General features: G+C 48.1%; 2 protein-coding genes across 2 annotated transcripts in view; both read right to left on the reverse strand.

Annotated features, from left to right (window-relative positions):
* Window positions 1-2,738, reverse strand: part of Nlrc3 (NLR family CARD domain containing 3) — a 30,394-nt gene extending 27,656 nt beyond the window's left edge. Inside the window, exon 1 of the mRNA XM_051181301.1 lies at window positions 2,615-2,738. The gene's annotated coding sequence lies outside the window, so the exon portion shown is untranslated. The remainder of the gene's footprint in view (window positions 1-2,614) is intronic.
* A 2,996-nt stretch (window positions 2,739-5,734) lies between these two features.
* Window positions 5,735-25,726, reverse strand: Slx4 (SLX4 structure-specific endonuclease subunit). Its single transcript, XM_051181310.1, has 15 exons — window positions 25,274-25,726; window positions 23,367-23,594; window positions 19,995-20,184; window positions 18,982-19,194; window positions 16,887-17,089; window positions 16,436-16,758; window positions 15,636-15,843; window positions 15,188-15,273; window positions 14,212-14,361; window positions 12,970-13,136; window positions 10,381-12,575; window positions 8,222-8,324; window positions 7,454-7,627; window positions 7,211-7,324; window positions 5,735-6,832 (listed from the first exon to the last, which is right to left on the reverse strand). The coding sequence occupies exons 1-15, from the start codon at window positions 25,617-25,619 to the stop codon at window positions 6,481-6,483; spliced, it is 5,052 nt and encodes a 1,683-aa protein (XP_051037267.1). The 5' UTR covers window positions 25,620-25,726; the 3' UTR covers window positions 5,735-6,480.

Genomic DNA, 25,726 nt, shown 5'->3' on the forward strand with positions numbered 1-25,726 from the left:
ACTACAGCTCCAAGGAATCCATTTCCCCTCTCTGGACATCTACAGGCACTTGCAAGTACATGTGCATACATACACTCAGACACATATGTGCACATACATTTAAAAATTATGTTACTTTGAAAATTAAAAATTAGCCAGATGGTGTTGGCACATGACCTTAATCCCAGCACTCGGGAGGCAGAGGCAGGTGGATCTCTGTGAGTTCGAGGCCAGCCTGGTTTATTGAGTGAGTTCCAGGACAGGCTCCAAAGCTACACAGAGAAACCCTGTCTGAAATACCAAAACATAAAAAGTGCTTGCTGCACAAACATGACAACCAGAGTTCTATCCCTAGATCAAAGGAGAGAACCTACTCCTGAAAATTGTTCTCTGATCTCCATATGCAAGCAATGCTATACAAATGTGAGTGCATACAACACAACATATACATAATAATAATATATTGTATAACATTAAACAATATAATATCAAATTAAAATTGAGATGACAGATTGGACATGCACATACAGAATAAAGTATCACAATGATGAAAATATGTCTCATCATTTACAGTTTGATTGTATACACAGAAAATTCAAAACAATTTATAAACAAACAATTTAGAGATGGTGTATGAGCTTGACAAGGTTCCAGACACAGAGCCAGTGCTCACAAACAATCAATTCTATCTCTACTTACTAGCAACAACCAAATCAAACCTGATAAGTTAAGATATCATGAAAATCAAATACTGGGAATGAATTTAGCAAAAAGTCTGCAGCTTCTACACTAACCCTGTAGAACGTCAATGGAGGAGATGAGAAAATACCTGCTAGAGAGACCTAGGTTCCTAGGCACTTATTTCCACCAGCACACAGGTACTAGGATGGTTTCGGCAGCTTTATTCATAATTATTTAAAGTAGTAAAACTCAACCAACATCCATCAACAATAGCATGGGAAACTTGAGGAAGATGAGAAGGCACAAACTGCTCATCCAGCCTCACACAGATGACCTCACAGCTTGCCACAAAAGAATATGCTCTGGAATTCCATTCTAGAGAGCTTAAAACCAGGCCAAACCAATCTGGAAGGATAGATGCTAAAATAATCACTCTTGTGGTGATTGCTTCTGCCTGAGAGGGGGCCTAACATATGTCTTAGGTACCAGTTTCTACCCATTAATCTGAGTGGTGATATAAACATATACACCGAGCCATTGAGCTCACTTTCCTTTGTGTAAAGTATATCTTGACTTTTAAAATTGAAGTTGGCAACCGTGTAAAAATATAAATGTACCCCTCTCTCTCTCTCTCTCTCTCTCTCTCTCTCTCACACACACACACACACACACACACACACACACACTTACACACACAGGTAGTTGGACCAAATGAAGTGATGCATTGTCATCCTGCCCATGTCAAAGGCCAGGGTACTAGGGAGCACTGCCATGCTTTCATGTGGGGTGCTGTCAGGGCATGGACCAGGGCTAGACACTGCTTACTGTAACCAGACACCCACAGATGCTACCTTATTGCACTACTGACCAACAGGATGAGGAAGCCATGCTTTGGGAGGCCTGGGTTATTGCTTCTTGGCTCTAACAGAACATTATGTCTGGTGGAGCCTATCCTGTTTCATGCTTCTCTCCCAGGGTTGCAGTCCTGGCCCGGGCCTGCTGATTCCCTTCCAGATGGCTGCCCTGCCTCCCTTGGCTTGGAAACCTGGTGGGGATTACTGTAATGGCTGCCACCTGGGATGCTCAGCTCTCTGGCCACAGTACCCACAGTACCTTAGCCTCTCTGTATTACCAACCCCTCACCCTCATCCAGTTCCCAAGGCCTGACCTAGCACCATGGCAACTATCTAGCTCCTGAGATCAGCACCCTGATGGAGGAAGTAGCCCCTGGCCTCCTAAGGAGACAGTTACTTTCGCTGTCCTGGAGTTCCAGCATGGGAGTAGATACAGCCTTTGTGGGGTGGCTGAGGTAAGTTTCTAGTGTCAGGATTGAAGAGACAGGTCTAGGAGCCTGCCCATGGGGTGGATACTATAGCTAACACTCCCCATGCCCAATATGCAGCTGGCCCCACAGCAGCACCTCTTACAGAAGGTCTCCCATGGTTACCAGTCTCACAACAAGTTTCAACTACCCACAGGGTGTGGCTAGGAGTGGCCCTGGTGTGTGTGTGGGGGGTACTTATGGGAGCTATGTATACCACCTCCTTGAGCTTTGGGGCAGGTGCTGGCGTTGTTACTCCGCTTACAGATGGGAATTGAACACCAAGAAGAGGGTCACCTACTTGGGATGTGCAGCCCAGGAGGGGCAGGGTTCCAACAGTATTGCTGCTCACTTGTGGCAACCTGCAGTGCATCCTCCTCCTCCCATGCCACCACCAAGACAGGGGATCTGGGCTTTCTCCCCTAGAACCTGTCCTAGACCATTATCCTAGGGCACATGTGAGTTCATTCTACACGAAGCATCCAGCCCCAGCAGCTCCCAGCATCCAGGGGGTCAGCACTCTGGAGTCTCCCATGCCCAGAACAGTTCAGGCCTTGAGAGCCCCTGTTGCTCCTACCAGCCGTTCCCCCTCCTGCCCGGCTCCTGCACTGATGTGCTCTGGGCTCTACTTACCTCCCAGCCTTTGTTGCTGCTCCAGGGTGCTAAAGCAGGTACCCAGAGGGCTCTATCTGCACGCTCCTGGGCGGCAGGCCAACCGAGTGTGGAGCCTTGTTCTGTCCAGAGCTGAAGAAACCTTCTCTGAAGGGAACAGGAGAGCTTACCACACTGATCACACCAGGACAAGGGGTGACAGACCCACCACATCCTGCAGTCCCCAGGCGCTCCTCACCCACTGTCACTGCAGCTCAGCTCCTCAGCTCTTCCTGTGTGTGGTTCCACCTCAACCTTCCTTCCTGTCTGGTTTTAAAAGCCAACAGCCTTGCTGACAAATCAGTGAGCTGATTGGCCCCAGGCTCGCCTCATCGGTTTGGTCAGAGCCCCCAGCAGTCTGAAGTGTGGGGAAATGGTGTTGGGTCTCCATTCGGGGCCTGAGTAGCCAGCCCTATAGCATGTGCTCAGGAGGTGGGGCAGCGCCAAGACTGTTGCCATGTCCCAGGCCATCCACCGAAAGCACAGGACTCCATCGATGGTGGTAGCTCTGAGGTGGGTGGTGGGAAACCAAGTGAGCAGGGAGGAAGTCTGCACCCAGCTTTAGGTCATGCTCGGAGGCAACTAGAGGGCTGCAATGGCTGTACATTTGCAGGCTTTGATACCCTGTGACCCTCCTTTTACCAAACCTCTTCCTTTTCTCCCAAGGTAAGGACATGACTCAGAAGGAGAAAAGCTGCAGTGACTGAACTGTGTAGAGCATGCAGTGACAGGCAGCAGGCCATTTAACGTGAAGCCACTGAGGTGAGTTAGGTGACAAGGTGGTAGCCAAGGGACAGGGGCCTTGGACTCTTCAGCAAGTCCTTGGAGTCTGTTGGGTTCAGGCTGGCAAGGACCTGTAAGGCCCTGTGGTTGTGACTTGTCCGTTTCCCATTGGGAGGGGAGGGACTTTGGTGGTAGGTTAGAAATGCTGTTTCAGGACACCCGCTCTTCTTCTTCCTTTCTGAGCGCACAGGAACATGCCAGGCACTGGAGGGACACAAGGGTTAGGCTCCAGGCAGACAGCATAGAATTGGTGGCTACAGTCCTGGCCAAACAGGGACAGCAAAGGTACCTGAAACCAAGTACGTACAGGATGTTAACAACACAGGGGCCTTGTGGGCCTCTGACTCCCAGCTGCCTCCTCTAGGGATCCAGCAGGAGAGGAAATAACCTCCTCTCTGAGGGTCATAGGGAGCATCCCAGTGCTAGCTCCCTCCTCACTTCCCAGTAATGGTCACAGCCCATACATGAGCTATTCTGTAGTGTGTGTGTGGCATCTTCTTTGAGACTTTCTGTCTCCTGGGAGCAGGACAGCAGTACAGAAAATGGTCTCAGTTCTTCCTAATTTGGCGAGTGTGAAACTTCCTATCTGCAGGTCCAGGGCCTTTTCCGGTGAGCTCCCTTACCTGGGCCAGTGGCCATCTATTCAAGCTGGGCTGTGGCTCCACACAGGCTGCTTTAAGTAGACAAGCCTAGGCCATGGCAAGGGCTGGACCATATTGTGACTGTTTCATTTGTGTTCAGTGAACATTGTTGTGGGGCTAAGTGCTTTCTTCTTGTGATAATCCTATGCAAGAAGTGATTTCTGAAAGGGAGCTCCTCCTGCCCCCAGTTTATTCAACAAGGGGCCCCTGTATCCATGTAGCTTCAGCTTCACTGGAGGTATGAGGCAGCCCTGTGTCTTGGCTTTCTCTTCGAGCAGCTGGCCCAGTGGTGTGATCCCAGAGCCAGTGTTTTTTTTATTGTGTGTGTGTGAGGAGGTGGAGTTTTTTCCCCCAAGTCCCTGTTCACCTACTACTAGTTCTGGCCACATCTTCTCTGCAGTGGTTCATTTAAACCTTCCTCCAGAAACAGCAATTGTTCACTCTTGTTTTAGAACAAGTAAATGATGCTAAATCCATAGGTTCAGGGGTTAGAGGCTGTCATCTGACTACCCATGGCACACACATGTGCAGCCTTAGCCAACTGCTCAGCACTGCTGCTGCCAGGAGCCATGTGAACCCAGCCCGGAAACTGGGGGAGGAGGGTGACTCAACCACTGGCTGTCTCCCTGCTTTTAGCCACCCACAGGCTTTTTAACTTGACCTTTGAATTTCCCTAAACTCTTCCCTCAATATGGACAACCTGGCTTCTTCACTTCCTGTGGGTCATGGACATCCTTTGAGGACAGCAGGGGCCCTGCTTCTTCTAGGAGGGATGGACCTCTTCTGAGGACAGCAGGGCCCTGCTTCTTCTAGGAGGGATGGACCTCTTCTGACAGCAGGGGCCCTGCTTCTTCCCAGGAGGGACACACAGAGCACATCCCAACCACAAGCCTGTTGAGGTCGTAAGACCCCATGTCTGTCTTGTCTTGGTAACTCTACCTCACTTTCCTCCAACCTCCTTCTGTCCTGGGGGTGACCCCATCACGTTCTTTACAGAAGAAACATAGCACCTTTAAATATGCCAGTTTACCCAAAGGACGTCCAGGATATCAGAGGCCAGGACTGGTTTCTCTCTGCCTGGTCATGGCCAGGACACACATTCCACAGACACGAAGGTTCGTTTTCACCTTCCCAAACACTGCTGGCCCCATAGGTCAGCTCACAGACCTTTTCTAGGAATCTGTCCTCCGTGTCACCCTAAGGGCCCAAAAGTACTTCTTTCTTGTTACAGTACCGGATACTGAGCACAGAGCTTTAGGTATGCCAGACAGGTGCTCGATCACCAAGCCACACTCCAGGTCCCAAAAGAATGTCTGGCCAATCTTCCCTGTGGCCAGGCAGAGTTCTATATCAGCGCCAAACAAGCACTGTGCTAACAAGGCAAAGCTGACTCAATAGGCCTGTCGGGACCAGCCTGGCACCTGTGATACTGCAGATGAGACTCAAGCTGTCCCTGGTGCTTCCCTGAGCAGCTGCGATTGAGTGCTGGTGAGGGCACTATTAGTGTGAACACTGGGACACTGAGTGTGCAAATGAGTATATCTGTCATCTAGGAACCACAGAAAAGTGGGCAATAAGCAGCCCTAGCACCCTAAGATAAGAACACGTGTATAGCCATTGGTGGGCGGCAGGGTAGTGGGGCTCAAGTCACCGTGTTTTCCATAAATTTCCCAGAGAGGAACATCTAGATTTATTTGTTTGTTTATTTTAAATAAAGCCTTGTTTTTTATTGCACTCATATAAAACAACTTCACTGTATTTAAAACAGACAAGGATATTTGCAGGCTATGGAAACCCAAACTTCTTTTCTGGCCCTCCCCAGGATCCACACTGCTCCCGGGTCAAGGAGGCTTAACACACATGGGAGGAGCCCACAAACAGCAATGCTTACTTTTGGAGGTGGGAAGGGGGTCTTCATAGCTGTGCTGGGCCTTATTCATAGTCCTGCTTAGAAAATGCTGGTGACGGTGACAAGTATCTGGGCAGGCACTAGGTCAGAAGAGCACCTGTGAAGGAGTGGTGCAGGCTGCCCTGGGGTGGCTGGGGTGGCTCAAATGCTGAGAAGGCAGGCTGGGCCTTATGATCATCTCACAATATACTACTAGGACAGCTGTGCTTGGGTGTAGTAGACACAGAATGGCAAGTGAAGAAGGCTTGGCTCTTGCCCTGGTCAGCTGGTATGGCCCACTGCCTCTCAGAACACATAAGACAGGATCCTGCTTGGGCCAAGGTGGGGGGGACTGGCACTGACTGGGGGGGGGGACCTGGATGGAAATCCAGGGGTGACACATAGAGTTGGTAGAGCCCAGGACAGAAAGAGTATGCTGGGGATGTTGTCCTTTACAGAGACGCAGGCTGATATTGAGACATACCCACAGAGGCCTGACTTGCACTGGGTGTCCAGGCCCTCTGGCAGAAAGCCTGTCATTTCTGGTCCTTTTTCTTTCTGCCCAGGGGCTGCCGTCTCTTCTGTTTCTGCTTCTCCTTTCGGGCTGCAGCAGTTGTAAAGGTGACACACTGTGCATCGAGGATGTCCAGCAGCTTGCCCATGGCCACAGGGATGCCCTCCTGCTTCAGCTCTGCCTGTAGCTCGGCCAGCTCAAGAGGCTGGTACGTCAGTACCTTCCTATACAGGGCAGGCTGGGAGCAGACGTAGCGTCTCACGGCCTCCTCCGTGTCTGCGGCCTGGAGGGCAACTTGTGACGCACTGACCCCCTCCTCTTCGTCCTTCTCTCCACCTGCAGACTCTAAGGCAGCTCCAAACTCACAGGAGGAACTGAAAAGGATGATGATGTCTGTAACACCCTTTGTCTACAGCCCTCAAGACCAGGGGCCCCTCTGTGGGAATGAGTGCTTCCAGGGCTCTGTTGGGCTTCCCATGTGACAAGACTCCTAGGTGTCCCACAGGTCTGTGGTTCCTACCTAGTTCCCGGGTTGGGCTAGTCTAGGTGGGACCCCCCCTCAGCCAGAAAGCTCCCATATATAAGGAAGCTACAGAGTTTCAAAGCCCTGTAGGGACTTGGAAAGTGAACCTTTAAACCATGTGGGCTTCCTAAAGAGCCCAGAAATTTTATGGGTTTTGGACATTAGTAGTGGACATCAGACCCACTACTCAGAGGACACATGATATGACTGGCCCTGCTGCTTCTGTTACCTTTGAGAGCTAAAGGATTTGTCACTGCCATCCACAGAGGTAGCCAAGGATTCCTGGGAGGCTGGGAGTGAGGCATCCCCATCAGGGCCTGAAGGCGGCTCCCCAGCTGGCAACCTGCTCGAGTGGAAAACACTTTCACCGTGCTGTGTCTTTTGATGTTGAGGGCCCTTGCTCTTAGTGGGACCCTTGGCTCTTTGAGTCCCAAGATCTGCAATGGCCTTGAGCTGGGTGTAGCCTCCTAACCTTGAAGGCTTGAAGGTCTCAATGGGAGGGGCCTGGCTGCAAGGTACCTCCGGGGGCACCTGGGAGGACTGGATCTCATTCTCCGAGTCTGACTCCATAGTCTGGTGAGTGTACTGGAAAATCTCCTTCAGTTTTAGTACCATCTGGCGTTTGGGCAGAGCACGGACTCCAAACCTGCATGTGGAAACAGGTGGACGTCAGGGTTCAACCGTGCAGCTATTTCTGTGGAGGAGCGCATGGCTTTATCAGATGGAAATCTTAGAACCCGACTTTCGGGCACATTCAAAGCTGACCATCTGGCCACATGCCAACTAAGCTTGGAGGTCTATGCCAGAATCCCATAGCATTCTGAGAAATGGTGGAAACAGTGACTTCACCAAACACTCAAGCTGAAGAGCAGTATTGTTGGAATGTGACAGTTTTCACATTATTAAAAAAAAAAAAAAAATGAAGTCTCCTTACTTGGATGGCATGGCTAGGGTCCCCCCATGTCTACCAGTATGGAACATGGAGACCTATTTCCTAGGAGTAACCCACAGGAGCCTCATGAGTTAGCTTCTTGAGCTCAGATCTGATAGAAGCAAAGAAAAGCCCAGCATCCACCCTACTTAAGCAACCACACCCTCTGTTCAGCAACCTGCAGGACTTCCCGCCCAGGCTCAGGCCAGCTCGTCTCCAAGACCTGAAAGGTGCTGGGTCAGTCTCCTTCCTGGGCCTGGTTATTCCCAATAGACCGCCTGAGAGGAAGCCTGGAGGAACACGACCAACCTGTCCAGTTCTTTCTTCAGCACTGGGGTCTCCATGATTGAATACCTTGGCATTGGAGTTATAGGCACTTTAGGAGGCAAGTTCTTTTTCCGGTTAGCACCTTCTGGATAAAACACGAGAAGCACAGGTCTTAGCATGAGGGGCATGGATTTGCTACCACTTCTTGCCCTGGAAGTGTCACATGGGAATTGATAGACCCCAATCAACACCATGGCCAAGGAGAACGAGCATTAATGGCCACCTTCACCATCTGAGTTGAATCTTCCCATTGGGAGGAGTGTGAGGAAAAATTAATAACTAAAAGTATGTATAGGGCTTATGGCAAGAAGGGAAAACTAGAGAGAACAAGAATTTCTGCCAGTGGATAACTCCCTGACTGCAGAGTACTGAGCCCACATGCTGTTCTCAGGAGCTAAAGAAGAAAGCAGGAGCTAGGAGCTCACACCAGCTGTGCAGACAACCCCCTGTCCCATTATCTTGAGCCCACCAGCATGCTGTAGAGAAAAAAAACAAACGAACATAAAACTCCTGCAGGTGTGCTAAACAATCCGGCCTTGTAATAACTTTGTACTCTGTGAAACCTCTGTAATCTCGGAAACCTTGTGAGCTAAGCCTCCCTTTCCCTTTTAAAAATGCTTTGAAATTGTAAGCAGGTGCCTTACTCTTCCCATAGAGTGAAGTCCCAGCCGGTTTGGTTCTTAGCAATAAGAAACCTTTTTCTTTTGCAGTCGGGAGTCACTTCCTTGGAGGCTGAGAGGATTTCCGGCAGGCACAACAAGGAGTACCCAGCAATTGTGAAGAACCATGTACACAACGCTAATGCCTGGTGAACAGGCTCTGGGGCCTCTTACAACAGCAGCCCAGCACATGACCTAACCTAAGGTTAAAGAGTGGCCTGGTGAGCAGTGATAGCACCTGACAACTGGCAGCATTAGACATCAGAACTTCCTAGATCAACAAGAAAAAGACAATGCAGGCTGTTGACATGGTTTGGTGCCTGTTCAGGTAACGGTGCCTACCCACCAGCCTGATAACCTGAGTTCTATCCCTGGGAGCCACATAGTGAAAAGAGAGGACCAACACCCAGAGTTGTCTCCTGACCTCTGCATGCACATGCGCACACACAATAAGTAAATGAAAGAAAAAGTACAATATAATTCTAAATAAACAAAGGACTGGGGCAAGCATCTCTCCAAAGAACATGCACAAATGGCCACTAAAAAAATACAAAGATGCTCAGCATCATCAGCCATCAGGTAGCAAAAATACAGTGCAATACCACTTCACAGCCATTAGAGGGGAGAATTGGAACCCTCACCTCACACATTGCTTGGTAGGGGTGAAAATGAAGCAGTATCTTGGGGGGAAAGTGTGGCAGTTCCTCAAGACGCTAGCCACAGTTACCCTATGACCCAGCAATCCTGAACCTAACTGCCAGAAATGAAGTCACGGAGATCCGCCTGCTTCTGCCTCCTGAATGCTAGGATTAAAGGTGTGTGGCACTATACTCAGCTTTTTTCTTTCTTTCTTTCTTTCTTTCTTTATTTCTTTCTTTCTTTCTTTTTTTTTTTTTAAATACAGGGTCTCACATAGCCTAGACATGAAAAGCTTACTATATTGCTGATGATGACTTTGAACTTCTGATCCTCCTGCCTCTATCTCCCAAGTATTATAGGCATGTGTCATCACACCCAGGTTCGTATATTTAAATTCTTTATATCTTTATACACCTGGTGCTGGGATTGAATTTAAGGGTCCCGTGTTTGCTACCACTGAGCCTTAGCCCATTACTGAACTTTTTAAGGAACCACACTTTGCCATCTTAAGGTACAACTGTGATGTCTGTTGACAGCTATAACCTCTGGCTACTGGGTCAGTGTTCTGGAGGTGGGTTCACAGAAAGGAACTTTTAATCAGTGCATCAGTTGAGATACGGGCAGGCTTAGGAGATGCTGACTTGCTGGTTCTGAAGTATATCCTAGGGACCCAGCCACTTCTTCTACTTCACAAGAGAGTCTGGGGGGGGGGGATAAAAGAGAAGGTCTTGTCCAGATGAGCAAGTCCTTCAGCACTGCTAGCCCAGCTTTCACCCTAGACCTCCACACCCCATTAGTGTAAACAATAAAGGACAAGACCTCTCAGGCCCCACAGCCACTCACTTGGTGTCTCTGGGCTGCCTGGCTTGCAAGCTCTGGTGCTCAGAATTTGGGCCACAGGTGGAGCCTCTGGAGAGTGTTGCTCTTCCTCACCCCAGTCGTCCCACAGAGCCCGGCTCATGAAGCTCAGCTTGCTGTTCCCTGGAGAGGCAGTGTGTGAAGACTGCTCAGGAGACCCTCTCAGGGCACCATAGCGCCCTCGGATCGGAGTGGTGCCCAGGAGTCCTGGGGAGTGGCAATCACGACTATGAAGAGCCTCCTGGGACTGACGGCCGGGGCTGCTTGTGGTCAGGGGGCCAGTCCGCTCTAGATTCAAGTGGTCAATTGGAATTGGTGAGAGGGGCTCATCATGCCAACAGCAGTCACCCATGGGAACTGGGGGGTCACCATCTAGCACAGGGCTGCTGGTTCCTTGATGGGAAGCCACCTCCTGCTCATCATCACTGTCCCCAACTTCTACTACTTCATCAGCTGCAGCCTGGTCTGGCAGGCATGGCCCAGGCGATGAGATTTTCGGGGGCAACCTGGCAAAATTGGGGGTAGGACATGGCTGTAGAGAAGAATGTTTGTGGCACCTAGGATAAGGATGGGAAGGGCTTCTGTAGGCCAGTCTCCCACTGTCGGGAGGTCCTTGAGTAACAGGCAGTTTATGTGGCATGATCACTGAGAGATTCTGGGATGCTTCTTGCACAGTCCTGCAATCTATGGAAGGCCTGGGTGTGTGCTGGACAGTCTCGTCTGGTGGGCTCCTGGCCTTAAGGCTTAAGATTTGGGTCTGTGATGAGCAATCACGGCTCTGGCAGGGCCCCGGAGTGGCAGGCACCAGCCAGGAGGTGTCTGTAGTGCTGTCCTCCTCCAGGCTGTTCTTCTGGCTGCAGAACAGCCAGGGGATCGCTCTGCTTTGCAGGGTGGCCTGGCTTTCCAGCTGTTCCTCCTCTTCCCTCTGTAGCCCGGCTTCTCTCTTTGGTGGGCTTTGGAAATGCTCTTCATCAACATCGATGACTGAAAACAGTTCAGAGGAACTGGGGCTAACTTCTAGAATTCTCCTTCCTTCTGGGGACTCTTTAGAAATTAACTTTGTCTTGCTGTGCTCTAGTTCCAGCTCCTCATCTGAATCCAGTAAAAGGATAACCTCGTCCTCTTTCTTCACGTGACACAGAGGATTCTGGGACCTGGGACTCAAGTGATCAGGTACGGACTGGGTCAGGTCAATGGGTGGAGACTTTGCTGGGGAAGTCAGGATGCCCCTATTTCTGCTTCGTTTGCCTTTCTGGTGGCCTGGTTCTTTCAATGATGTGAGAACGCTACTGTCCCTTCTCTGCTTAGCTGGTGTGACCGGAGACAGTGAGCTTGGGGATGCCACCTTGGAAATGCTGCAGTGCGACTGGGACGCTGACGGGGACAAACCGCTTGTGTGATATAGATGAAGCTGTGACTGGCCGGGACTTCCACCTACAGGAGACTGTGGCAGGAGGAAGCAGGGTGCTTGCTCTAGGGCAGGGGAATGGGCTGCCTCTGCAGGCCTCTCACGGACAGTGTCACTCTGCTCTTCACGACCAATTGCTATTTTTGACAGTTCAGATGATTTTCTTTGAGCTGATGCAAAGAGCTGTTTGTAGTCATGGGCCTTGGTGGGATGCAAAGGAGAGCACCCCTCACTCACCTGGTGGCTCTCAGAAGGGCTACAGGAGCTGGGCTGGCTAGCTGCTTCCCTTAGCGCCTCCTGGGTGCCTGCTTTCTCTCCCCAGTCCGAGCGCTGGCCCTGGGGTGGAATGGAATCTCTTTCATTTTCCCAGCCGACCAGCCCAGATGACTCCATCTGCTCTGTACGTCTGTTACTCTGGGCACCTGCTAGGGAAGGCTCAGAGACTGTACTGACCTCCCCGAGCTGGTTAGCATCCTCATCTGTGTCTGCTGTGCTCCCCCCTTGGAGCAGCTTCCTCTGAGTGGCTGCAAATTCATAAATTTCTTCCATTTCTGCTTCATTCACCTTTTCTCTGTCTTCCTCACAGACCTCAGGTTTTAACAGCATCTCTGCTTCCTCCTCCTCATCTACCCACACTGACCTCAAGAGTTCTTGGAAATTCTCTGCTCTGCTTTCGCAATTCTCATTTTCCTTCTCCTCCTGTCGCTCTCCCTCCAAGTCCATCATGACAGGCACTTGTTCACATAGGTGAACAAGGTCACTCACACCAAATCTGCAATAGGAGGAGAAACTGTATTAACTGCTCTGTACAGAGGCACCTGCTGGCAGCTACAACTGGTGGCCAGAGCATATCTCATGAAGAGGAACAGGGTGTCTCTCTTGTGGCCTTTCCCCTTGTGTAGGGACCCCCTTGGTCATGGCACTAGATAGCAGCCATGGTGCCTAAACTCCACTACTAACAAAGTGAAGGTGTGTCAAGTGAGCTGGCAATCACAGCAGCCAGGAGGGCTATAAAACCAGGCAGTACTGACAGTTACTCAAGACCCTGTGCCTGAGAAAAGCCACAGTGGACAGCATTGTTGGCAGGCTAGCTAACTACCTATCAATCTCCCAATTCATGTCCCAACTCTAAAGATTGTGGAGTGTGTATAAAGTACAATCCCAACCTTAGGGCCAGGGAACGCAGATCAGGAGCCAGGCTGGGAGGTACGTCAGTGTCTGCCATGTAGAGATAGTTCAGAAATGCCTGGGCGGCCTCAGAGCTCACATCTCTCAGCAGGATGCGCTGGGTCAGATCCCCATCCTCCACAGCAGAGAAGCCTTCAGCATTTACCTAAAAGCAGGGACAACACATAAGGCTTATAATCTGGAGTGAACAATGATCCATCTTTAGCCTCTCAGACAGCCTGAGATCCTGGGGTTTTGGGAGAAGTCTTGTGTATTTTCTTAGCCAGATTCTATAGTCTAGACCTTTGTTTCCAAAAATCACATGGTGATGGATGTTTAAGGAATAGGTTATTTTTTCACTTGGCAGGTGTATCATGTATTCTAAGCATGTCTGGTTTTGTGTGGCAATATTTTGTTTATGATCTAAAATAAAGCTTACCTGAAGACCAGAGTACAGAGCTAGCCGCACTAGTTAGCAATAGAGGCCAGGCAGTTGTGGCACACACTTTTAATCCTAGCACTCGGTAAACAGAGGCAGGCAGATCTCTGAGAGTTCAAGGCCACCTTGGGCTACATGAAATTGATCCAGGCTAAAAGAGAAACAGAGCTCACACAAAGGTAATCCTAGCACTTGGGAGGTGGAAAAAGGAATGATATGGCTGGGTGAAGAGAGGAACATAAGGCTGGAGGACACAGGCGCTCAGTGCAATCTGAGCATCAGTCAGTCTGTGCAGTCTGAGGATTCATAGAGATGAGTGCAGTCTGAGCAGTCTGAGGATGCAGTCTGAGGTCAGGATGGCCCCTTTGGTCTGAGCATTGATAGAGGAGAACTCTAGTGGGTTGCCACTCTGCTTCTCATTCAGCTTTCACCCCCAGATAGCTGACTCTGAGTTTTTATTATTAAGACAAATTATAATTTGTGCTACATGTTTGGGTCTGTGGGTTGCATGAGTTCCAGTATAGAGATGAATATTATATTACAGTATTAAAAAGGTTAGACATGCTTAAGTCTAGAACTTTCTGACAAAGACTGAGCAGTCTGCTGGATTCCTACATGGTAGTTCAAGCTTGTAATCTCAGCACTTAGAATGGTTCTAAGTTCCAACAGAGATGGGGGAGGGGAGGGAAGGTTTGGGAGAGTCTGTGAAGATGCAAACACTAGTGAAGGAAGGAGGAAAACTTTCTTTCTGGAAAAAAAAAAAGGGAGGGGGAGGTAGGGCGCCAGCACCCTGTGTACTTACATGCTGAATAAGAAGTGGACATCGGGCATAGAGAACAAACTTGTGGGCATAAAACACCTCTCCGCTGTCAATCTGGAACTGAACATCACTCAGGTGTGGATTATTAACCATTGTCCCAAAGTCAGACACCAGCAAACCAAGCGAGGAGAGCTGTAATGGGAAGAGGAAAAGAGGATCTTCAGGTCCCTCATTGCTATGCTAACTACCCACAAGAGGGCATGCTAGAGAAGACCAAGGGCCAGAGCTACGGTTTCCTCTCCAGGGTGTGCACGTGAGGCATGAGGTTCTATCTCTGGGTCACTAACGTTAAGGACCCCATCAAACCAGAATGGAGAATGCTAGTTGCTTTCTTGGGTTCCCTATTAGGGTATGTTGCCCGATCCATGGTAGAAGGGACAATGGTGGATAAAGAAGTCTTCACAGCTCCTAAGCACTGCATGTACATAGCAGAATACCTGGTTCTCAGAGTAGCCTGATGCAAAGGACCAGACCCTGAGCCCAAGCTGTTCAGGAACCAAATACATCCTCGCTACACGCAGGGACATCACCAAGATGGTCCTCTGCATAGGATGGTCCTTATGGAATGACACCCACTTTATGGAATTCCCACCTTCCAATGCCACTCATTACCAACAGAGTACATTGGATTGTTAGTTGGAGCCCACCCCATAATCCACATACAGATGGGGCACAATGAATCCCTAATGGATGTAGGAAATCACTAAAGAAACAAACATACAGGACAGATGCCCAAATGAGGCAGTGATTTCTGGATTCCTCAACAAAGCTGGCTCTGAGGACTGGCTGCTGAGGAAACCTAGTGTCCAAGCACAGCAATGACCCAAGAGGGGAGAGAGGAGGCCGGGAACTCTCAGCTCCAGCAAGGGTTGTCAAGGTATGCCATTTGGGAAATAGACCACAAAGCCAGGGCAGAGCTGACACGCTAACCTGCGGCACAGACGTAGTTCACACTTACTGAGGCATGGTCACTCCTCTGAAGAGTCTTCTTAGATGGCAGGACAAACCCAGTCAGTGGAAGGCTGCTGGGATCCGAATCCAACCCTGACAGGAGGGTGCATAGATTAAAGGGTCATCACCTCCCAAGCAGGCAGTGCTAACCCTAGGCTGACACATTATCTTCACTTAAAGTAACCCTCTCCCAATTATTTCTACCCATTTCCATGACAGAAAGGTAAGACAAGATTAGCCCAGGAAGCTCTGTGTTTGTCTAAAGTTTAAGGAAGATTGTGAGACATATGAATGTGCTCCATCACAGTCATCTGTGAGGAAAAAACACAAAACACACCTTATACCATGTTCTCCACTGAACTGGGATGAGCACAGAGCCTCACAGCAGCCCATGCTCTACTCCCAACCCACCTCAGATTGCATGGGCAGGCCCAAGACGCCACCCAGTGTCTCACCTGCAAGTACTCCCAGACTGCTGGGCAATGGGCTGGCGCTCATCCCCTCCACTGCCAAGTCCACAAGATCTTGAAGAGCTTGATGCTCCCTCTGACTGGAGGACAGCAGCTGGTTCTTGGGGCTGCGGCTCATGGGAGGGCTGCTGTGGAAAGCAGGTGGCCTTTGTGTACTTGGCTCTTGCTGCTTGGGCAGTGACAGCTCCTGTTCCTGAAAGTAGGTGAAAAGCCAGTGACGATGTATTACTGTCACTGACACACTCTGCCGCAGCCACCCTACACATGCAAAGCTACATCTAAGATTGCAGATAAGTCAGGGCCCTCAAGGGAGGCCAGGAGCATCCAGGAGCAGCTCAGGCAGCCATTGGCAGCTTCTGTCATGGCTCAGGTTTACCTGATGCCCCCAAGTGTGAAGAAGAAGGGTCTGCAGCAGCCAGCAGCCCACTTCACGTTATTTAAATGGCCAAGGCTGCTGAACAGGACCATCTTTAGCAGAACTGTCTAAAGGACAGGACCTAGGTTCCAAGGCTCTATCTGACAGATTTAATAGCTGGACAGGAGTGGGCCTGGACTTCACATTTAAACAAGCTTTCTGGGAATATGCTAAATTTGGGGAACCAAAGTCCTTTTTTCCTTAGCATAAGTCCAAGTGAGGTGCTACGGATGTGAGGTATAGCCAATGCCTCTGTTGCTTCCTCCCTAGTCTACTTAATGGACTTTTCCTCATCCAGCCCTGGTATCTGGTTGCATTTCTAACTACCCACCTCTTTCCAAAGCCCATCCACATGTGTGTTAGGAGGAGCAGGGCTCACCTTGGGCCGTTGGGACACAATTGGAGGAACCAGGCCCACTGTATAGAAGGACTCCTCAGCCCAGGCTCCTGTGAGGGTGCTGCATTCCCACAGAAAATTCCGCTTTCCTTCAGGCAGCTGCAGATGCCAGCCTGCATGTTCTAATTCTTCCTTAAAAATCTTGCTGGCAGGAAGTGGCGGGGTGTGGGACAGCTCCACTTCTTCTGATAGTAGCTGGGCCACACGGTCCTCAATCTGTCTACTTGTGGTCTCAGAGTCCTGGGTTAACAACTGCGGGGGGGACACCAGGGGCTTCTTCCTGCGACCTTTCTTCTCTAGAGATAAACAGAAGTGGCTCAGTCAGAAGTGGCTCTGACCACTCATCCCAGCAGCTGCCATGATAACTCTCAGCCAGCAACCAGGCACCAAGCTCTCCCCAGGCTTCTGCTCCAACCACATGTACCTGCACCTAGCCTTATCTTCTCAGAAAAAGCACTTTCCAGCCTGAGTGGGGGCTCAGCTGGACACTGATCCATCTCGGAGCGAGACAGAGCCATGGCCACCAGCAGATCTTCAGACGGAGCCTCAGGCTTGTCGGCCTTCCACCTCTTCTGTGGTTTCTTCTTGATGGTGGCTCCTTTCCGTTTTAAACCTCCAACATGGTTGCTGAAGTTAAAAAGATAGCCACAGAGAGAGGTCAGCAAATGCCTTTGATTCTGGGCCTCTCCTACCTTCCAGAAAATAAAAGAGATGGTGTGTCTGCCCATTGCAATGGGCCAACAGTTGCTTGGGCTTTCACTGTGCCAAATCTATTCTCAGAGCACTCATTTGACCCAAACTAGAAATTTAGCACAGCCCAACAGTGGAGGGCCTGGGCTCGTTCTTGGCCCTCAGTGGTACCTACATACCTATATGTGGCTAAACCCTCATCTATAGCTCCAAGTAGGCTCTCTGTAGCCAACAAGTTCTGCCCACTGAAACTTCAGATACTCCCAAGGCAGTCCTGGCCACAATGGACCCTTCTGCAGGAGGACTACAGTAGCATTCTATACAAGGCCCAAATGACAGGGCTCCAGACTCTGCTGCTACATAAACAGACACGCTAGAGCTGACCTCTCTCTGCCTTACAGAAGGTTTGTATGATGTCCTTTGTGGCTGGGGAAAAAAAAATCTACTGTCTGAGTGAGCCCCAGCAGCTGGGCAAAGAGGAGGTGTGCTAGGAAGCAACTCAGATGTTTGCAAAAGCTCAAGCTCTCCCTACACAGGGAAGGTAGAAGAGTCTTAGGTGTGGTCTTGGAAAGTGTAAACAATCCCTAACTCAGACAAGACAATCGCTAACATAGGCAAGAGAGAGGGGCACCAGCCAGCAGCCAGGAGGCAGGAGTAAGAGCAGTGCTGGTACTACACTCTGGGACATAGGCAGGGTTCGGGCTTAGAGAAACCAAGTAAGGAGTGTGGAGGGCAACAACATACTCAGACCAGCATGGTGCTCTAACCACGAAATCTGGAATATTCTAAAGTCCAAATGCTTCAGCTTGGTCTCAGCAGAGAACATTCAAAACCCCCTTAGGGAAGGCCCAAAGCCCTTTGAGGATGATTGACTCCCATACTTTTCTACTCACCAGCCTTCTAGAAGGACCCATGTATACATCTAATTTCACTATTTGGAAGCCTTTTAAAAGTAAACAATTTTAATCTGTGAGATAAACAATAGATTAGATGTCTATGACCTCAAGGCCTCCTGCCCTACAATACTAGTATGGATACACTAAGTGTAGGGAGACTCCCTGGCTTGGAGACCCTCCTCTGCTCACTGTGGCCCAGTCCAGCAGCTGATAACCCACGTGCAAGGCAGTGATGAGGATAAACATTTTTCCACAGAAGTCTGGTACCCACGCTACCTCTGTTCCCTGTAAAGTTGGGGCCAACTTAGATGTACTCAGCTCAGGGACAGGGAACAGAGCTGAGCCTACATTGCTTGCATGTCTGGAGTCTGCATACTGAGGACTGCTTCCCAGTTGTTATGGGAGCCTCCTATTTTAATACATATGCATTAACTCATGCAATTAAAAAATACATTCTTAGGGGAAAGAGTGGGGGGTGAATATGAACAAAAATATTGTATGGGATACTCACAGAATATTATATAGTCTTATAGTTCTGCCTAGTCAACTCTTGGAACTGTGCTGAATAATTTGGCATTAATAGTATGAAAACAAAGCTACACAAGATAGGAGCATGCTGCACAACCAAGACAGAAAAGTAAAGCAAATAAGAAAAATGAGAAATTCTTAGATGCTCTAGAGTAGTCAATGCAGAATTATGGGACTGGCAATGTTGAAGGAAGGACCTCAAGGAAGCAGTGGCAATTCTTTGCATGGGTAGCCCCTCACACATGCAAAACCCTTGTGCTCCTTGATCCTTCTTCAACCATGAACAATTTCATCTCATGCCAGAATCCAAGAGAGAGCTAGTTCTCTCCAACACTATAACAAGCTTTCCAGGCAAAGTCTAACTGGAATGAAAATGCCATTATTTGGTTCCTTCATCTGTCTTACCTGGGTACTGGAGGGCTGCTGCCCACCTCAGGCTGAGCTGTCTGTAACCTCACAGCCTGGAGCAGGAGCTGGGGGCCTACTTCCATCTTCACTGCACACTGCTTCAAGTGACTGATTCTGCTCTTGGAGGTGAGGAATGGTTTGCCACATATTGGGCAATCAGGGATCTGAGGTGGAGCAGGACTCAGCGCCTTTTCCGCCTCATCAAGGCATCTGCAGGAAGTCAGTAATACAGAACAACCTTCTCAAGTAACAGGGACCACAGCAAATGCTTGATGGACATGTAAATGTTCCCCAAAAGCTGATCCCCTCACACCATCTGCATGTCTCCTGGAAGTCAGCCTCAGACACTAAATTTAGTTATGTGTTAGCAAAGGTGCCTAAGGAATTTGAGGACAGACTTTTACCTTACAATCCAACAATTCCACTCCCAAGTATGAGTCCCAAGGAAATGAAAAAAGTGTTCAAACAAATCCATAAAACACATGCTCACAGCAGCTCTACTATAAAATCCACAAGGTGGAAACCCAAGTGTCTGGCAATGGATGAAAGTGCAAGTATGAGGTCTAGCCACACAATGGGCTACTATTTAGCCATTAGAGTGGTTTGGGGGATGACATGCTGACACACGACACAGAAATGAGATCTGAAAACATGGATAAGTGGAGGACAGACACTGAAGGACAAATATTGTGTGATCCCACATCTGTGAGTGCATTCGAGGTAGTTGTCAGAATGAGGAAGGGACAACACACAGTGACTTCCAAGGAGGAAGGTGTCCCCTTTGGAGGTGATGAAAGTAATCCAAAACTGACAGTGGTGACAGGTGCACAAAAGCCAAGGGCTTGTGTCCTTTGAGTGGCTGAAATACCTCCGCGGGCTGTTCAGAAGAAGGGGTGTGTTAGTGACTGAGGTGCTACCCCAATGCAAGGTGTCAATATCCCCACTGGTGCTGTCAGGCCACTGGAATTTGGTCACTGACACAGAAAAGGGGGTGGCCTTGCTGCTCCTACCTGTTCACATGTTGCTCCCTCCGCGTCACATTCATTGCTGAGAGGTTTTTCTGACACATTTGGCAGAAGAACAACCCCTTCTCCTCCAAGCTGTCATGATGGGAAGATGCTTCCTCCCTTCTGAACTCCTGCTGTAAGGCCAGGGCCATAGCAGCATCACTGTCTGTAGCATGGAGCCTGGGCTTATACTCTGTGGAGTGGAGAAGCATCCAGATCCATGAGAACAGACAGGCTCCATGACCTTCTACCCTTCTGTTTTGTCTACAGCTCTAGCATCATGGGCATTAGGCAAAGAACAAAGAAACTAAAACGTAGCACCACTCTGCAAGTGTGTTTACAGAGGCACTGTCTAGGGAGAGTGGTCACAGGGCAGGGGGACTCTTGGAATAGCTCTTTCCACACTTTAGTGTGCACACAGATTACCTGAAGCTTTGATGTGTGGGATCCAGCTGGGGACTCGCATGTATAACAGTATAACAGCTCAGCCTCTTCTATGCTGACTTCTTACCAATTATAACAAAAGAATCAGGACAGTGTGAAATGCCTCTGACAATCAAGTCTCCTCTTATCAGCTGACTAAAGGATAGAGTGATTCTGGCCTTGAGATAGCTCAAAAGGTGGCCCTGGACTCAGAGAATATGCCTTTAGAACTTACAGCTCTCCAAGTTCTTGACTATTACTTTAGTCAACCACTCTTGTCATAGGCTCAAAAAACAGCACAACTTCATTTGGTGGCTTATTTCTTTTGGGTTTTAGAGATCAAACCAAAGACTTCACACATGATAAACTGCACCACTGAGCTACAGCCCCAACCCCAGCTCCTCTTTTTCCTAAACAGAGAGATGGTGTGTATTACTTCCTGCCACATGCCTGCCATAAGGACTGATGACTCAACAAGATGTCCAATCATTGCAGCCTGAGAATCCTTAGGGTTCTCAAAGTGAAGATAGCAAATACAGTACCCAGAGGTCCCATTATTAATTGGATGTGGATCCTCCACTAGTGTTTCTTCCTGTTGTTTACTTTAGAGCAAGCACACATGTGTACTTGTGTACGTGTGTGTGTGTGTGTGTGTGTGTGTGTGTGTGTGTGTGTGTGTGTGTGTAGGCCACAGGTTGACACTGGGTGTCTTCCTTGATCACTCTTCACTTCGTTTACTGGGGCAGGGTTTCTTCAGAACCTGGAGCTCATCAGTTCAGCTAGTCCAGCCAGGCAGTTAGCCCCAGGGATCTCCGGTATTAGTCTCCTGAGCCCTGGAATTATAGGTAGGCCCTTCATGCATGCTCAGCTTTGATGTGGGTGTTGAGGATCAAACTCCTCATGCTTGTGTGGCAAGTGCTTTACCCAGTGAGCCTTTCCCCAAAATCCCCTTCTTCTCCTTCTGAACACATTCATCAGAGATGAAGATCCACAATGCTTACAGGATCACCTGACATTATGAGCCTCTAGGAACACAAAGTTCACAGCCACTTTAAGAGAGGATGCCAAGCTGTTTAACTGAAGCTGGTCAGACCTCTAATTTACATAAAATTCACCACAAACAAATAATTAAGCAAATCCAAAATGTGCTAAATTATGAGCCAGTCTGGACTTTTCAAAAGTTAATGTAAAAAAAAAAAAAATGGGAACTATTCTACAATCTGCTGAACTAAAGAGATTTCATTCAAAATGGGGTATGACACTCAAGCCTATAATACTAATATGGGAATGGGGTTAGAGGCAGAAGGATTAACCCTTAATTCAAGGGCAGTTTGGTTTACATAGTGAATTCTAGAACTATATAGTAAAGTCTGAACCCCATCCCAAAAAGACTATTAGAGCTAAAACAATACATAGCATGTGAACTTTGTGCAGGAAAAAAAAGCAAGCTACAAAAGATAGCTTGGGCTGGACGGTGGTGGCACACGCCTTTAATCCCAGCACTTGGGAGGCAGAGGCAGGTGGATTTCTGTGAGTTCGAGACCAGCCTGGTCTATAGAGTGAGGTCCAGTACAGCTAAAAAGATAGCTTAGACAACTGGGGAACTGTTATGAAACTGGGTTGTGCTAATTTGAGAAATCTATGGGTTGCTCGTCAGTGACATCACACTATCACTGACATCATTAATGTGTGTGGAACACAAAATACATAAGGCAAGAGCATGTGGAACCATTTTGAGTCTAGTCTGCTGCCCAATTCCAGAATCATGAACAAAGCTAATTAAGATGTGGAAAAACAAGTCATGCAGGAGTGGCGCCAGGGCTACACAGAGAAATTCTGTCTTGAAAAATAAAACCAAAACAAACAGTGAAGGATGTGAAAAACTATACACAAAAAAGTATGTGTATGGCTAAATGTTACAACTGTTAACTCTAGATAGGGTACATGAAGCTACAGTTCTCAACCTGTGGGTCATGACCCCTTTGGGAGTTGTAGATCAGATATTTACATTATGATTTATAACTATAGTAAAATTAGTTATAAAATGACAACAAAGTAATTTTATGGTTGGGGTCACCATAACATACAGATCCTCAGCATTAGGAAGGTTGAGAACTTTTTCTTATTTTGTTTTGATTTTTGGTGTGTGTGTGTGTGTGTGTGTGTGTGTGTGTGTGTGTGTGTGTGTGTTAGGAAGGTTGAGAACTTTTTCTTATTTTGTTTTGATTTTTGGTGTGTGTGTGTGTGTGTGTGTGTGTGTGTGTGTGTGTGTGTAGGCCATTGCCAATGTCAGGTGTCTTCCCCTATCTCTTTCCACCTTCTCAGGAATCTGTCTGTCTTTTGAGTGTGAGAGTTACAGTGTGCACCACCATGTCCAGTTGGAGACGCTGGGGATTTGAATTCAAGTCCTTGTGCTTACTCAGAAAATACTTCACATACTAACCCATTTCTTCAGCCCTACTATGATTAAAACAACAACAACAAAACAAAAACTTTCTGTAAAAGAATAATTTCATAATAAGAATTGGGAGGGAGACTGGAAAGGGAGTAAGGAAAAAAACGGGGCAAGACCACGTAAGAAATCCAGTAAGAAAATTCAGCAGGGATGAGTGTGTCGTGCTCTTGCAGAGGACCAGAGTTTGGCATCCAGTACCCATGTCAGATAACTAGCTCACTACTGCCTGCAACTCTAGCTCCAAGGGATCCAACACACTCTTCTGGCCTCCACGGGCACCTGCACTTCCATGTACATACCCCACACAGACATATACATACATGTAATTAAAAATAATGAAACAAATAGATCTTATAGAGATATTCCATTCCTCCAACAAGGTGGTGAGATAAACATCAGACAAAGAACCTGTATAAAAAAAAAATGAGGCCAACAGGGTTCCTTCTGTTTCCCTTTTTTACACTGTCTTTCCTTAGAAAACAACATGCTCACCATACCGTTCTCTACTACCATCTCCTCTTGAGGGTTCCTTGGGACATTTTCTTCTAACGTGATCTTTAGGGAGGACTCTTCTGAAGCATGTCTCAAGCGCTCAGGGTCTGCTCTCTTGAACTGTTTCATCCGTTGGAGAACCAGCTCTGAGGCTCTGGGTTTGGAGGGACTTGGCACACCAGTCGTAGTGAAACAGGATGGAAGGGGCAGGGAGTCGCCATTGGGAGCACTCTCTGACAAGGAGGAAAATATTCACAGCATTTGTTCTACAAATGTCTTCCCAAAATGTCCTTTACCAGTCAGTTCACATCTGACCTGACTTGTGTGAACAGGACCTGTTCATGTGCTCACTGTAGCAAGGAGACAGACATATGCCAATGCAGGGGGGCACTGGCTTCAGCGAATGCTGATGAGTTTGTGGTTTGTTTGGGGGTCATAAAAACACTCTCAAGTTAGGTAGTAGTAGTGGTGGTGGTTGCACAACTCTAAATGTACTAAAAACACTAAACTGTACACTTTAAGAGTGAAATTATGGAATATGAGTAATACCTCAATAAAACTCATTAAAGAAATACTAATGGTAAGTGTTTCTTTCTAGACCAATTCTTTAACTTGAGATCCATCTATGGCCTTATGTGGAGATTCAAGAACCCCTGAAGCTATGAGCCAATTTCACACATATGCATGTACAAATGCTTTCAGCAGCTGCACAAAGGGAGCCTGAGTGCCCAGAGTACCCAGGCAGCATTACATAGTCCTTCAGCGGTCTCTAGCACTCAGACTCTGTACCCACGCTAGGGAAAAAAAAAAAAAAAAAATGTTCTTTAGGACAAAGGAGAGGTGAGGAAAATCAGAAACAGAAATCAGGAGCCTGAAGAGTGAATGCATCACCCGTGCAAGGCTGGTTTAAGTGCTGTGTGAAGAGGCTGAGGATGTCAAGGGTGACAGGGAAGGGAACTTGAACCTGTAGTGCACCCTCTGAAAGCCTCTTCAGCCTAACCAGATTGGCTGGCCATTCCAACTTACCTAACTTAGAATTAATTCACAAAAAAACAAAAAACAAACAAACAAACAAAAAAAAAAAAAACAAAAGTGCCATTATCTTTATGCTGACTGTCAACTATACAAACACTCATGGAAAGCAGAGCACATACTCATACAAAGTCACAAAGGAACACACACATAGAATTGAGCAAACTATGGTCCTAGGGCAGCCATGTTTCTATAAATTAAGTTCCACTGGCACAAGGCTATACCAACTCACTTCCATACCATCTATCTCTGCTTTCTCACTATAGCAGCCATTAAGCACAGTTGACCTCTGTATCTAGGGAAGATTAGTCTAATAGTCCCTACAAATTTCCAGTCCCTTTTATAAAGTATACTATCTGCATTTAACCTGTGTACCCCAATGTGCTTTAATTCAGCTACAGATTAATATAGTACCAAATACACAGTAAATGCTGTATAAATAGTTGCTACACTTTATTGTTAGGGAATAAAAAGAAAAAAGTCTGGACATATTAAGCACAGACTATTTCTTTTCTCACATGTTGAGCATGTGACAGAGGGTAAACCTATAGATTTGGAACCCCACAGACAAGGAGGGCCAATCATAGTTGCAGTACAAACTATATGATCTGTAAAAACATGGTATTTACTCTCTGGTCTTTTGTTTTGTTTTGTGTGAGATAGGATCTCTCTACATAGCCATGGCTGTCCCAGAACTCAGTATGTAGACCAGGCTGGCACAAGTCACAACCGCTGCTTCCTGAGTGCTGGGATTAGAGGTGTATGTTACCTGGCCTTTTATAGCAAGTTTTCTGAGCCCCAGTTTACAGCAGCACACATCGCTTAGTTCCCTCTCCATAACCAAATCTGGCAGTGGGTCACAGCGGGCCCTGCTGGTTACCTGTCTGAATGCTCTGTGCTCTTTCACGCAACACAGGCTGTGGGGTAGGAGCAAGGACAGCTCCCTTTCCATTCACAGGGAGAGCTGGGTCCCCTTCTTGGGATTTAGGTGCCCCTTGCTTTTTAGTCCTAGAGGCCTGGCTGCCTGAACGAGGTTTCTTGTCTTGAAGGGTTTTGCTCCTGGTGGCGGCTTGTGTGGCTTCTTTCAGCTTGCCTCTTTTCTGGGTGCTGCCAGCTGCCTTCTGCTTCCTTCTCTCTCCTGACACATCTTTGGCTCCATTTTTTTTCACCCTTTGGAAAAAGCTGGCACAGAGCTCTTTGAAATCATCATCTGACTCATCCATCATGTGACCCGTTTTAAGGTTTTTCAGGCTTGTCTTTAGGGGAATGAGGACCAATCTGGAAACATGTCCACAGAGGAGAAACTCATGAGAATGCCCACTTGGGCCTTGCC

This window comes from Phodopus roborovskii, unplaced genomic scaffold, assembly GCF_943737965.1.
Source record: "Phodopus roborovskii unplaced genomic scaffold, PHOROB, whole genome shotgun sequence".
NCBI lineage: Eukaryota > Metazoa > Chordata > Mammalia > Rodentia > Cricetidae > Phodopus > Phodopus roborovskii.

What these genes read in the sequence shown, in the direction of transcription:
- Slx4 (XM_051181310.1), bottom strand. Translation starts at nt 25,619, where the DNA reads ATGATGGATGAGTCAGATGATGATTTCAAAGAGCTCTGTGCCAGCTTT. An exon ending in AGGGAGCAACATGTGAACAG is followed by an intron (nt 19,195 to 19,994) that starts GTAGGAGCAGCA and finishes GACTTCCTGCAG; the next exon opens with ATGCCTTGATGAGGCGGAAA. An exon ending in AGGCAGCCCAGAGACACCAA is followed by an intron (nt 8,325 to 10,380) that starts GTGAGTGGCTGT and finishes TGTTTTATCCAG; the next exon opens with AAGGTGCTAACCGGAAAAAG.